Below are 15,453 nucleotides of genomic sequence, written 5' to 3' on the forward strand. Positions count from 1 at the left end.
TGTACATCAAGCAAGAATGGGAAATAATTCCACCTGAGAAGCTTCAAAAATGTGTCTCCTCAGTTCCCAAACCTTTACTGAGTGTTGTTAAAAGGAAAGGCCATGTAACACAGTGATGAACATGCCCTTTCCCAACTACTTTGGCACGTGTTGCAGCCATGAAATTCTAAGTTAATTATTAATTGCACAAAAAAAAATTAAGTTTATGAGTTTGAACATCAAATATCTTGTCTTTGTAGTGCATTCAACTGAATATGGGTTGAAAAAGATTTGCAAATCATTGTATTCCGTTTATATTTACATCTAACACAATTTCCCAACTCATATGGAGTTTGTATTTTACTAATTTTAAGCGAATAGCGGCACGTTAATTTAACATGCGTTTTCCTCCGACGTCAACACGGACTTCATGAGAGAGAACCAACATAATAAAACAATCACACTGTAAAATGTCTGCTCTCACTGGGATCTTTATATCTTCCCGTTTAGATGAAGAATGACTCCTAATCGTCGCTATGTTTTTTTTATTTAAAAAGGTCTGTGCAAATGAGCGTCTTCTCCTGTCTTTCTGTTTTAAGTTAAATGTCAAAGTTGATCAACTTCTCGGTTTAAGTCCACATTCTTCTACTATCCAGGTGAGAGGCATCATTTATAATCTGGAAGTAACTTTCACCAGTGTAGAGGCGAGAGAGCAGCTCCCCAGCTCATGATGTCAATATAGCAGCATAGGCTAAGTCAACTCTCTGGGATAATGCGCTAAAAATAGGTCTTTATTGTTAGCGCTTATTATAACAATATCGCTAATATTAATATTCAAGTCACAAAATGTAAATAGAGTATTGTTGGTGGTTTTTGGATGGGTATTCGAAGGGCTTTGTGGGCGAGATAGGTACATGACGTCACGTCCGGCTCATTAATATGCGAGACTCCTTTGTTGTCCTAGCACTCTGGGCACTATTTAGCCTTTTTCCAAGAAAAACGCCCCTAGTTTGCGTTGTTTTAGGCTGTTCAAATCACAAAAAGATGCACGTTTTTTACAGAGTTCCTTAAGAGTTAATCAAGAAGGGCGAAAGAGTGCAAAATTGTGTAAACCGACGACAAGAAATGTTACAATATACGAATATTACAAACCCCAAAAGCAGTGAAGTTGTCCCGTTGTGTAAATAAAAAGAGAATACAATGATTTGCAAATCATTTTTAACTTATATTCAATTGAATAGACTGCAAAGACAATATATTTCATGTTCACACTGAGAAACCTAATTTTTTTGTAAATAATCATGAACTTAGAATTGAATGATAGCAACACATTGCAAAAAAAGTTGTCAGAGGGACATTTTTGCCAGTGTGTTACATGGCCTTTCCTTTTAACAACACTCGGTAAAGGTTTGGGAACTGAGGAGACACATTTTTGAAGTGGAATTATTTCCCATTCTTGTTTGATGTACAGCTTAAGTTGTTCAACAGTCTCCCTTCTCATATTTTAGCCTTCACACATTTTCAATGCGAGACAGGTCTGGACTACAGGCAGGCCAGTCTAGTACCCGCACTCTTTTACTATGAAGCCACGCTGTTGTAACACGTGACTTGGCATTGTCCTGCTGAAATAAGCAGGGGCGTCCATGATAACGTCGCTTGGATGGCAACATATGTTGCTCCAAAATCTGTATGTACCTTTCGGCATTAATGGATCCTTCACAGATGTGTAAGTTACCCATGTTTTGGGCACTAATACACCCCCATACCATCACACATGCTGGCTTTTACACTTTCACCCTAGAACAATCCGGATGGTTCTTTTCCTCTTTGGTCCGTAGGAAACAACGTCCACAGTTTCCAAAAAACAATTTGAAATGTGAACTCGTCAGACCGCAGAACACTTTTCCACTTTGCATCAGTCCATCTTAGATGAGCTCGGGCCCAGCGAAGCGTTTCTGGGTGTTGTTGATACATGGCTTTGGCTTTGCATAGAGTTTTAACTTGCACTTAAAGATGTAGCGACCAACTGTAGTTACTGACAGTGGTTTTCTGAAGTGTTCTTGAGCCCATGTGATGATATCCTTCACACACTCATGTGACTTTTTGATGCAGTACCTCCTGAGGCATCCCAGGTCCGTCATATCATGGCTTACATGCAGTGATTTCTCCAGATTCTCTGAACCTTTTGATGATATTACGGAGCGTAGATGGTGAAATCCCTAAATTCCTTGCAATAGCTGCTTGAGAAATGTTGTTCTTAAACAATTTGCTCAGGCATTTGTTGACAAAGTGGTGACCCTCGCCCCGTCCTTGTTTGAATGACTGAGCATTTCATGGAAGCTGCTTTTATAGCCAATCATGGCACCCACCTGTTCCCAATTAGCCTGTTCACCTGTGGGATGTTCCAAATAAGTGTTTGATGAGCATTCCTCAACTTTCTCACTCTTTTTTTGCCACTTGTGCCAGCTTTTTTGAAACATGTTGCAGGCATCACATTCCAAATGAGCTAACATTTGCAACAAATAACAAAGTTTACCAGTTCGAACATGAAATATCTTGTCTTTGCAGTCTATTCAATTGAATATAAGTCGAAAAGGATTTGTTGTATTCTCTTTTTATTTACCATTTACACAACGTGACAACTTCACTGCTTTGGGGTTTTGTACATGGTGCTTTGTGTTGCTTTGCTTTTCAGGGGTTTTGGACAAACGACTTACTGACCTTGTTTGCTTGTGTACAGTGAGCCTGTGCTGTCCCGCTAGCAGGGCAAGATGTTCAACAAGTCATTTGGTACTCCCTTTGGCGGGGGCTCCTCAGGGTTTGGCACCGCATCGACATTTGGACAGCAAAGTAAGTTCTACTTTGTGTTTCTTTTTCTTTTTTTCTATTAAACAGACCAATCGGTTGTGTCAAATGTGATATTTGCGCTTTCGAATTAGACTTGTAGCTTTGTTCTGACTTCTGGCCATTCAGACACGATCTTATCAAGGATGACTCGAGTAGCTTTGGCAAACCTCACAGCAGACAGACAGTTGGGGGCGACACTGGTTGGGTCAGCTAGGGAAACTTGCGGCGCCTATTTTTAAAAAATCCTTGTGCGACATGTACTCACGTCATTTCTGTGTGCGCAGACACAGGCTTTGGGACCACAGGGGGGTTCGGTACGACTGCGTTTGGGGCGACCACCAACACCGGAGGGCTCTTTGGCACCACTCAGACTAAACCCGGTTGGTCGATTGTTGTTTTTTTTTTGGTTTTGTTTAGTTTTTTGACGTGTCGTTGTCCGCACGCATGAAGCCATCATACCTGCCTTTCTCTCAATGCTCCATGCTCTCGTCCAGGCGGCCTGTTTGGCACCAGCACCTTCAGCCAGCCGGCAACGTCTTCCACCAGCACTAGCTTTGGTTTCGGCACCCCCAGTGCGACATCAAGCAGTCTGTTTGGCAACACGGCGGCAGGAAGCGGTGGCGGACTCTTCTCCCAGCAGAACAATGCATTTAGCGCCAACAAACCCACCTCCTTTGGAAGTAAGCACTTCCTACCATCCGCTTTTGACTCCCCAGGATGGCACTTTGAATATGTTTGTATTATCTTAGGCTTTGGAACCAGTACCAGCAGTGGTGGACTCTTTGGGTCGACCAACACGACCTCCAACCCCTTTGGAGGACCCACGTCCTTGTTTGGAAGCTCAGGCTTCTCGACCACGCAGCAACCCGGAACCACAGTCAAGTTTAACGTGAGTCTTCCCAAGTTTTCTTCTCCTTTTAGCCTGTAAAAGGAATGACAATATACCTGGTCCAAAATGACAATATTTGGTTGTTTTCCGCTCCGTTTGCTGAATGGCAATATACGGTATATATCTCGATATTTTTTGCGTAAAGTAAACACAAAACAGTCCTAGTTACCCGAGATGAGATACGAAGTATGTCAGTCATTATTTTGACTTACCGTATTTTCCGCACCATAAGCCGCCCCGTGTTATTAGCCGCACTTTCAATGAATGGCATATTTCAAAACTTTGTTTACCTATTAGCCGCCCCGTGTTATTAGCCGCACCTACGCTGCGCTAAAGGGAATGTCAAAAAAACAGTCAGATAGGTCAGTCAAACTTTAATAATATATTACAAACCAGCGTTCTAACAACTCTGTTCACTCCCAAAATGTAATGTGCAAATGTGCAATCACAAAAATAACACTCAAAATAGTGCAGAGCAATAGCAACATCAATAACTCAACGTTGCTCGAACGTTAATGTCACACAACACACAAAATAAACATTTAAAGCTCACGTTCTGAAGTTATTACTCATCCACAAATCCCTCGAATTCTTCTTCTTCGGTGTGCTTCACTTGTTTTTTGACACCATCTGTGATGTGGACGCGCATGCAGTCATAGATCAACAGGGACGGAGCTGCGTGAAAAAAGTCACCCGGTCTCTTCGCTCATCTTTTCTTCATCCATCCATCCCTTCGAGTTAGCTTTTATGATGACGCCGGCTGGAAAGTTCTCTTTTGGCAAGGTCTTCCTTTTGAATATCACCGTGGGTGGAAGTTTCTGGCCGTTAGCATGGCAAGCTAACGGATATTCACCGTACGTGCTCCCGTTGTATCCACAGTGCGGTTCACAGGAATATCAAAAGTCAGTGGAACCTTGTACGCGTGTCTCTTAGTAGGAGCCATTTTGTGGTCTTTACAGAAACGCACAAATTAAATGAAATATCCGCGCGCTTCTTCTTCTACGGGGGCGGGTGCTCACCTTGGCGGTTGCTTACAGTAGAAGAAGCGCTTCCTCTTCTATGGGGGCGGTTGCTTACCGTAGAAGAAGAAGCGCTTCTTGTTCTACGGGGAAAAAAGATGGCGGCTGTTTACCGTAGTTGCGAGACCTAAACTTTATGAAAATAAATATTAATATTAATCCATATATAAAGCGCACCGGGTTATAAGCCGCACTGTCAGCTTTTGAGAAAATTTGTGGTTTTTAGGTGCGGCTTATGGTGCGGAAAATACGGTAGTAAATATTGACTTACTAAGACAAAATAATAATTTTATATATTTGACTTAGTCATGATTTTGTCTTAGTAAGTCAATATTTACTAAGTCAAAATAATGACTAAGTCAAATTAATGACTTACTGTAAGTAAGCGTTTGCAATATGCGTTTGAAAAAAAGAGTAAAAAGCGGGGCCACATGCTGACATGTTCAACTCATCATGCTTAATTTATTACAGCATTTGGGAAGCCTGTAGTTGACTTTTATGTAAATGTTATATTTTTATCAACATGTGATAGCAGGGACCCTGCCATTCAAAACTAGGCTTCTACATTACTAATGATTAATGTAACTATAGCTGAAAAAATAGTACAATAGCAATAGGAGAGACTATTCATTCCTGAACACCATGGAGTTCATGTAGGCTTTATTATGATGCACTTACATTATTATATCAACTATCAGAGACAGAAACTCTTCATTTAACGTAGTGTCCTTTTTTGCTGCTTCAACACAGAAAAAGGTCAAGTGAAATAACTTAGTTGTTAACTGTAGGTCAATAATGCTTGTCTTTCTCACAGACAGACATGGCTTTGCTGTCCGTAACACACACACACGTATGCACACACCGCAAAATTAGCTAACATTACGCTAAAAGCTAATTAACCTTCAACTCAAGGCCGCCTTAACAACAGAGCGCTGCGGGAAACCCTGGACTTGTTGTGGTTATTTAACGTTGGCTGTGGTCACATGTAGGGGTGGGCGATCTTCATCGACATAAATAAGTCGATAGATGCCATTGTGTTCCAATCGATCAACCACCAATCATTAGGCCCTTTTCCAACAAAAGTTCAGAAACTTTTGGTTCCTGGAACCTCCAGTTCCAGTCCCTGTAGAATTGTGTGGTTTGTGTTTCCACCGCGTTTCACAGTTCAGGTAGTTTCTACAAATCAGGCTGATGACGTATGAAGGCGTAGTTTAGAATATTTTTCACACTCGTCTACCATGCATTAGGTCATAGTTCTTTTACTAAAGTGTAAGTCAATGAAATACAAAGCAATAGTATACAAAGCGATATGATTTAAAAAAATAAAGTGTACCGAATTGTTCATAAAAAATCAGGCGTTTGTCCAATAGTCAGAATTGTCGTCCTCTCAGTAAATGATGAGTTCATGAGGGCCAGGTCATGGTGCATTTCAGCTGTAAATAACAATATATAAATAATACATGTCTGTGTTTATCTCTGAATAACAATACATAAATACATGTCAGTGTTTATCTGTAAATAACAATATATCAATAATACATGTCAGTGTTTATCTGTAAATAACAAATTATTAATAAATGTCTGTTTATCTGTAAATAATATATAAATAATACATGTCAGTGTTTATCTGTAAATAACAATATATCAATAATAGTCAGTGTTTATCAGTTAATAACAATATATAAATAATAAATGTCAGTGTCTATCTTTAAACTACAATATATAAATGTCTGTAAATAATATATAAATGAAAAATGTCAGTGTTTATCTGTAAATAACTATAAAAAATGATACATGTCAGTGTATATCTGTAAATAACATTATATCAATAATACATGTCAGTGTTTATCTGTAAATAACAATATATCAATAATAAATGTCAGTATTTATCTGTAAGTAACAATATATAAATAGTAAATGTCAGTGTTTATCTGTTAAATACATGTCAGTGTTTATCTGTAAATAACAATATATCAATAATAAATGTCAGTGTTTATCTGTAAGTAACAATATATAAATAGTAAATGTCAGTGTTTATCTGTTAATAACAATACATAAATAATACATGTCAGTGTTTATCTGTAAGTAACAATAAATAAATAATAAATGTCTGTGTTTATCTGTAAATAACAATATCAATAATAAATGTCAGTGTTTATCTGTAAATAACAATATATAAATAATACATGTCAGTGTTTATTTGTAAATAACAATATATCAATACATGTCAGTGTTTATCTGTAAATAACAATATATCAATAATACATGTCAGTGTTTATCTGTAAATAACAATATGTCAATAATAAATGTCAGTGTTTATCTGTAAATAACAATATATCAATAATAAATGTCAGTGTTTATCTGTAAGTAACAATATATAAATAGTAAATGTCAGTGTTTATCTGTTAATAACAATACATAAATAATACATGTCAGTGTTTATCTGTAAGTAACAATAAATAAATAATAAATGTCTGTGTTTATCTGTAAATAACAATATCAATAATAAATGTCAGTGTTTATCTGTAAATAACAATATATAAATAATACATGTCAGTGTTTATTTGTAAATAACAATATATCAATACATGTCAGTGTTTATCTGTAAATAACAATATATCAATAATACATGTCAGTGTTTATCTGTAAATAACAATATGTCAATAATAAATGTCAGTGTTTATCTGTAAATAACAATATGTCAATAATAAATGTCAGTTTATCTGTAAATAACAATATATCAATAATACATGTCAGTGTTTCTCACGCCGACAACACAAATATATCGGCTTTAGCGTTAGCTTGTTAGCATTTGCATTATGTTCACTGGGAGTGAAACTAACAACTACACAAATTAAGTGTCACTGACTACTTTTAAAACATGTAACACAGTAAATAGTTCATATTTGGTGTTATTTGCCTTCGTTCTACTCCTGTACTGCCTCCTTTATTTGACATTTATCCAACAAAGTCATAGAGTACTAAGCAGCTGAGGTCGTTGCTTCATACTCCTCTATAAAAACATTTAAGAGTTTGTCCACTTCTCGTTGCTTTGTGTGACAAAGTTAAGTTTGTAAAAATTAAACAACAATAAACTGCATATATTTTGAAGACTACGGCTGAGTAAAAACACAGCAAGATGGTTCAACTAATCAGCACAAAGATGCCCCACTAAAGTTCCTGCCAGTGGAAAGTTGAAATAAAGTTGTGCTTGCACACTGTAATGGCAGACGGGTTTTAGGAACGCACTCAACTGTGTTCAACTAATCAGCGTTCCACAGCACAGCCCGCCACTGATAAGCTTCCGGGAGCTTTCCAAAAGTCCCACATTGCTGTTTCGAACTCCGACTAAGTTCTAGAACTACACTACCGTTCAAAAGTTTGGGTCACATTGAAATGTCCTTATTTTTAAAGGAAAAGCACTGTACTTTTCAATGAAGATAACTTTAAACTAGTCTTAACTTTAAAGAAATACACTATACATTGCTAATGTGGTAAATGACTATTCTAGCTGCAAATGTCTGGTTTTTGGTGCAATATCTACATAGGTGTATAGAGGCCCATTTCCAGCAACTATCACTCCAGTGTTCTAATGGTACAATGTGTTTGCTCATTGGCTCAGAAGGCTAATTGATTATTAGAAAACCCTTGTGCAATCATGTTCACACATCTGAAAACAGTGTAGCTCGTTACAGAAGCTACAAAAATGACCTTCCTTTGAGCAGATTGAGTTTCTGGAGCATCACATTTGTGGGGTCAATTAAACGCTCAAAATGGCCAGAAAAAGATAACTTTCATCTGAAACTCGACCGTCTATTCTTGTTCTTAGAAATGAAGGCTATTCTACAAAATTGTTTGGGTGACACCAAACTTTTGAACGGTAGTGTAAATCTACCCGGGTAGTTTTTGGTGGAAACACGGGGGGACCTTTATTTACCCTGGTAAATGGGAAAATTCCTGTGGAAAAGGGCCTACAATTGGCCAATTTCTGATGAAAGGTTTGTGATCACCAGATCCTAATCCATGCCTTTCAACGGTGATCACAAAAAAAGATCACTTGTAGTTCCCACTTTGCAGCGTGGTCCTTTTGTTGACATGACTGTTATTAGCTGTTGCCATTAGGGATTTTTTGATTGATTGAAACTTTTATTAGTAGATTGCACAGTACAGTACATATTCCGTACAACTGACCACTAAATGGTAACACCCCAATAAGTTTTTCAACTTGTTTAAGTCGGGGTCCACGTTAATGAATTCATGGTACAGATATATACTATCATCATAATACAGTCATCACACAAGTTAATCATCAGAGTATCAGGTTGATATCAGCACTTCAGTCATCAACAATTGCATGGTCAGAGAAATGGACATTGAAACAGTGTAGGTCTGACTTGGTAGGATATGTACAGCGAGCAGAGAACATAGTGAGTTCAGAAAGCATAAGAAATAAGAACAAGTATATACATTTGATTATTTACATTTGGTTATTTACAATCCGGGGAGGTGGGATGTGGAGGGGGGAAGGTGTTAGTCAAGGGTTGAAGTTGACTGGAGGTGTTCTTTTAGGCTAGGGATGATGTTTAAGAAATGATCGATTTCGATGCCATTATCGAATCCTCTTATCGAATCCAGATAGGTTGTTGTATATGGAAAAAAAACACACAATACTTGGTTTGACAAAAGTTCACTTATTTTTTTAAGAAAAAAATTAATTAAAAAAATAAATACATATTGACTGTTTTTACCCCTGAAGTTTTTTGCATAAAATAAATAAATATTGACTGTTAGTGCACCTTTAAGTGGGCCACCTAAGAAAAATACATGCAGGAAAAATCCTGCATTCGTTTGTATTGTACAGCACTTTACATTTGAAACAAATCTCAGAGTAATGGTGTTGTTTACTTTTTGCTCCATTACATGTCAGCAAAATACAATTATTAACCTACTTGTATTCGTCTGTGTTCACCAAGTTGAAGGGGAGGAGATTTCTCACCATCATTCTCGTTAGCTCGCTAGTAATTTTGTTACTCTCCTCCTCACTCATCTTGCTGCACTCTGCGTTATACCTCGCCATGGTCAATGGGTTAACAAACACTGCCCTGGTCACTCTGGCTGTCATGAATGTCATCATCTGAAATAGGATAACGTTAACATTATCTTCATGCACATCTTGCTCGCACTAGTTTATTAGACAGACTATGCTTAGGTAACGTTAGTCTAGCTAACATTACTGCAGTCCTGGTTGACACAAGAGGTAACGTTATTTTAGCCTAAAGGCTACAAGTGAGCAGATATGGAAATGAACCGGCAACAGTTAACGTTAGTTATTCACCGGCACTATCACTGGGACTGCAGGTTGAAGCAGAGGAAGAGGGGCGTGCTTCGTCATCTCTGTAGCTGCTTCTCCACAACACCTTTCTCTAACCTTCAGGTTATGTACGGCCTGAACATGTTACATGTTTGTTGTACTGCTCCCCTTACAGAAAAGCGAAGCCTGGCAATAATTGCAGATAGCCGTTTCCTCCTCGTATTTCTTAGTAAAGTGAAGCCATGCTTTGGAGCGTTTTTTTCCGGTCCATTGTTGTTGCTGCTTCTGTATCTGCCGCCGAATGACTGAGCTACATCATTTCCTGTGACGTGCCACAGGACATTTCCTGTGACGTGCCACAGGACATTTCCTGTGACGTGCCACAGGACATTTCCCGTGACACGGGATTCGAATAAAGAACCAAATCTTTTTCTTTACTATAGTGGCTTCGATAATGGGAACCGTTTCTCAAAAAGGGATTCGAATCCATGGAATCAGTTATTTTCTTATCGAACAATCTGTAGAACCGGTTTTCGAACATCATCCCTAATTAGGACTGCACGACTGACATTGAATCGACATTGAGGTTTTAATTAGTAGATGGTCCATATTTATGTAGCGCTTTACTATACTTGGAACAATACCCAAAGCGCTTTACATTATACATTGCATTCACCCTCACATTCACACACTGATGGCGCACACTGCAAAAGGCAGGGGTTTTTTTTGTTTGTTTTTTCTCACCTCTTCACTGGCATGTAAGTGACAGACATGTTCGCCAATCCGAATGTCCTTTGCATCTTGGCCAATCAAAAGGGTTTACAGGACACAGCAAGTTTGTGTGCACCGCAGTGGAGTAAGTCGGTACACTAATAAGAAACACCAGTTGCACCTTGTCAAAGTTTTGATGGCGACCAGGCATGGGCCGATCGCCCATAAATCAAAATAATTGAACAATAAATGAGAATTAAGTCAAAAATACTTTGCCGGAATCGAGGAATTGCTATTTCCGTGTGTGTTGTCTTCGTCTCCTGCTTCAAACCGGTAGAAAGAGGTCTCACTCTGCATTGTCCTCAGCACTTGAACACTTTTATTTAACAGTGGGCTTAACAGAATGCAGTGAGCCCTCCTTTCAGTCATCCAGTCTTTTTCCCGGCGGGTCCGACCGTTAGCTTGCAGACTAAAGAAGCACGGACAGGGAGCCTCACTACTCGCGACTTGCTAGTGAAAAGTTCTGCAAGTAACAAAAATTTGACGGAAAAATATGATTACAAAGCCAAAAGTCCCGCGGTGGTAATATTTGGCTTCAAACTGGATGGGCAATATAAGCCCATCAACACGGACGAGAACGAGCAACCAAAAGAAAACAACCTTGTTTTTCCAACTGGGGAAAAATGTTCACTTTAAGATGTTCAATATTTATTTGAGTAAAATCGGTATCGGAATTGGCTTTTTGGGTAATTTTCTTTCCTATCCCGGACCAAACAACATTGAATTTTCTACATATAAGGAAATTGTTGCTGTATGTTTGGGTAATTATTTTGAAAAATGTGTCGCGCCGTTACACTAAAGTCTGTTACAAAAAATAATCGACAGATTAATCCAGTGGTTCTCGAACTTTTTTCACCCACTACAACGTCTGAAAACACTTGGCTCTCCAAGTACCACCATAATGACCAACATTAGAATACAGTAGCATAGTAGGCCTAAATATGCATTAAAAACATTCATTATTTTTGGCCAATGACATTACACACAATTTGCTTGGTTATAATTAGAGATGTCCGATAATATCGGACTGCCGATATTATCGGCCGATAAATGCTTTAAAATGTAATATCGTAAATTATCGGTATCGGTTTCAAAAAGTAAAATTTATGACTTTTTAAAACGCCGCTGTGTACACGGACGTAGGGAGAAGTACAGAGCGCCAATAAACCTTAAAGGCACTGCCTTTGCGTGCCGGCCCAGTCACATAATATCTATGGCTTTTCACACACACAAGTGAATGCAATGCATACTTGGTCAACAGCCATACAGGTCACACTAAGGGTGACCGTATAAATAACTTTAACACTGTTACAGATATGCGCCACACTGTGAACCCACACCAAACAAGAATGACACACACATTTCGGGAGAACATCCGCACCGTAACACAACATAAACACAACAGAACAAATACCCAGAATCCCTTGCAGTACTAACTTCAGAAACGCTACAATATACACCCCCCACCTCAACCCCAACCCCGCCCACCTCAACCTCCTCATGCTCTCTCCGGGAGAGCATGTCCCAAATTCCAAGCTGCTGTTTTGAGGCATGTTAAAATAAATAATGCACTTTGTGACTTCAATAATAAATATGGCAGTGCCATGTTGGCACTTTTTTCCATAACTTGAGTTGATTTATTTTGGAAAACCTTGTTACATTGTAAGGCTGAAACGACGCGTCGACGTCATCGGTTACGTAAATACGTCGACGCCGTTTTTGTGCGTCGACGCGTCGCATATTTACGTCACACTACCGTCATGGCGGACCGCAAAGCAGACGGTGCGAGCGAGGGGGGAAAAATCATGCCAAAAGTGTGGGAGTATTTCAATACAGGGCCTAATAATGTTGTTGTATGCACACTGTGTCGAGGGGAAATGGCCTATCATAGCAGCACAACGGCTATGAACGAACATTTGAAAAGAAAACCATCAACCATCAACTAGTCAATCGTCCGCGTGAGCATACGTTGTCATCTAAGGCTGAAACGACGCGTCGACGTAGTCGACGTCATCGGTTATGTAAATACGTCGACGCCGTTTTTGTGCGTCGACGCGTCGCATAATTACGTCACACTACTGTCATGGCGGAGCGCAAAGCAGACTGTGCGAGCGAGGGGAAAAACGCACGCCAAAAGTCGTCAAAAGTGTGGGAGTATTTCAATACACAGCCTAATAATGTTGTTGTATGCACAGTGTCGAGCATAGCAGCACAACGGCTATGAACGAACATTTGAAAAGAAAACCATCAACCATCAACTAAGTCAATCGTCCGCGTTAGCATACGTTGTCATCATTACACAAAAACATGAATGTGTCATTTGTATCTGCTAGGGGTGTAACGTTATGTGTTTTGTATTGAACCGTTTCGGTACGGGGCTTTCGGTTCGGTACGGGGGTGTACCGAACGAGTTTCTAAGCTAAAGCTAACTTTAGCTGCTAAAGTCTTAACAAGTTGCTTTGCTCCTTCTGCGGCTGCCTCTGTCTCAGCACGCAGCATTGTCCCACCCATACAACCAACTGATTGGTACACACGCAGCATTGTCCCACCCATACAACCATCTGATTGGTACACACGCAGCATTGTCCCACCCATACAACCATCTGATTGGTACACACGCAGCATTGTCCCACCCATACAACCATCTGATTGGTACACACGCAGCATTGTCCCACCCATACAACCATCTGATTGGTACACACGCAGCATTGTCCCACCCATACAACCATCTGATTGGTACACACGCAGCATTGTCCCACCCACACAACCATCTGATTGGTACACACGAAGCATTATCAGCCAATCAGCAGTGCGTATTCAGAGCGCATGTAGTCAGCGCTTCAGCGTGGAGCAGATAGGTGTTTAGCAGGTGAGCATCAGGCAGCGGACTCTCCCCAAATGATAATAAACACCTCCCAGTCAACTACTAGTAACATCACTATGAGCCCGTTGACCTACTAGAAACTTAAACTGCAGCTCAGCTCACTCGCAGTCCTGGTTTGAGGTGAAGGCTAATTACCTCTCAGTTCCAGCCACATCGACCCCTTCTGAGCGCCTATTTTCAGCTGCTGGGAATATTGTAAACAAGAAAAGAAGCAAAGCAAGTAGACATGCTAACCTTTCTTCATTACAACTGTTAGTCACTCACTGGAATGAGTAGAATTGGTTATTGTGTACTGTGTTGGACTGGATGTTTATTTTGCACATTTTAAAAGCAATACTTAATGTTTACAGTGCTCCAGAATATTTAGATTGGCACTTTTTTGTATTGATGTTTATCTTTATTTTTGCACATTTTAGCAAATAAGCAATACTTTCACTTTTGTTGAAATGTTTACACTGTTACAGAAATATTTCGTTTTGCACTTTTTTGTATTGGATGTTTATCTTTATTTTTGCACATTTTAAAGCAAAATAAGCAATACTTTTACTTTTGAAATGCTTAAGATTTGCACTGGATGATTACTTTTATATTTGCACATTAAAAAGCAAATAAGCTATTTTTAATTTTGTTAAATGTTAAAAGTTTTAAATGTTTACATTGTTACAGAATATTTTGTCATGTTGTTGTCAATGTTGACTGAGTGGCCATACTTTTTTTTTTTTGTAAATAAAAGCCATGCCTTTTGAAAAAACTGGCCTACTTTTATTTTTTCATCTTCATTTTAAATAAAATAAAATAAAAAATAATCGGTAAAAGGAAAAATAATCTATAGATGAATCGAAAAAATAATCTATAGATTAACCGATTAATCGAAAAAAATAATCTATAGATTAATCGATAGAAAAATAATCGTTAGCTGCAGCCTTATTGTCATCATAACACAAAAACATGAATGTGTCATTTGTATCTGCTAGGGGTGTAACGGTACGTGTTTTGTATTGAACCGTTTCGGTACGAGGCTTTCGGTTCGGTACGGGGGGGGTGTACCGAACGAGTTTCTAAGCTAAAGCTAAAGTGTTAACAAGCTGCTTTGCTCCTTCTGCTTCTGTCTCAGCACGCAGCATTGTCCCACCCACACAACCATCTGATTGGTACACACGAAGCATTATCAGCCAATCAGCAGTGCGTATTCAAAACGTTACCAGCCAATCAGCAGTGCGTATTCAGAGCGCATGTAGTCAGCGCTTCAGTGTGGAGCACATAGGTGTTTAGCAGGTGAGCATCAGGCAGCGGACTCTCCCCAAATGATAATAAACACCTCCCAGTCAACTACTAGTAACATCACTATGAGCCCGTTGACCTTCTAGAAACTTAAACTGCAGCTCAGCTCACTCGCAGTCCTGTTTTGAGGTGAAGGCTAATTACCTCTCAGTTCCAGCCACATCGACCCCTTCTGAGCGCCTATTTTCAGCTGCTGGGAATATTGTAAACAAGAAAAGAACCAGAGCATGTAGACATGCTAACCTTTCTTCCTTACAACTGTTAGACACTCACTGGAATGAGTAGAATTGGTTATTGTGTACTGTGTTGGACTGGATGTTTATTTTGCACATTTTAAAAGCAATACTTAATGTTTACAGTGCTCCAGAATATTTAGATTGGCATTTTTTGTATTGGATGTTTATCTTCATTTTTGCACATTTTAGCAAATAAGCAATACTTTCACTTTTGTTGAAATGTTTACACTGTTGTT

General features: G+C 39.1%; 1 protein-coding gene across 2 annotated transcripts in view; it reads left to right on the plus strand.

The window, feature by feature from the left end:
• The window catches only part of nup98 (nucleoporin 98 and 96 precursor), a 50,519-nt gene that overhangs the window by 2,985 nt on the left and 32,081 nt on the right, over positions 1-15,453 (plus strand). For both annotated transcript variants that reach the window (XM_062047120.1, XM_062047121.1), the window contains exons 2-5: positions 2,720-2,829; positions 3,111-3,206; positions 3,321-3,506; positions 3,576-3,715. In XM_062047120.1, coding sequence (XP_061903104.1) covers positions 2,751-2,829; positions 3,111-3,206; positions 3,321-3,506; positions 3,576-3,715 — 501 coding nt within the window. In that variant the 5' untranslated portion in view covers positions 2,720-2,750. The remainder of the gene's footprint in view (positions 1-2,719; positions 2,830-3,110; positions 3,207-3,320; positions 3,507-3,575; positions 3,716-15,453) is intronic.

The sequence above is a fragment of the Entelurus aequoreus genome, linkage group LG05 (assembly GCF_033978785.1).
Source record: "Entelurus aequoreus isolate RoL-2023_Sb linkage group LG05, RoL_Eaeq_v1.1, whole genome shotgun sequence".
NCBI lineage: Eukaryota > Metazoa > Chordata > Actinopteri > Syngnathiformes > Syngnathidae > Entelurus > Entelurus aequoreus.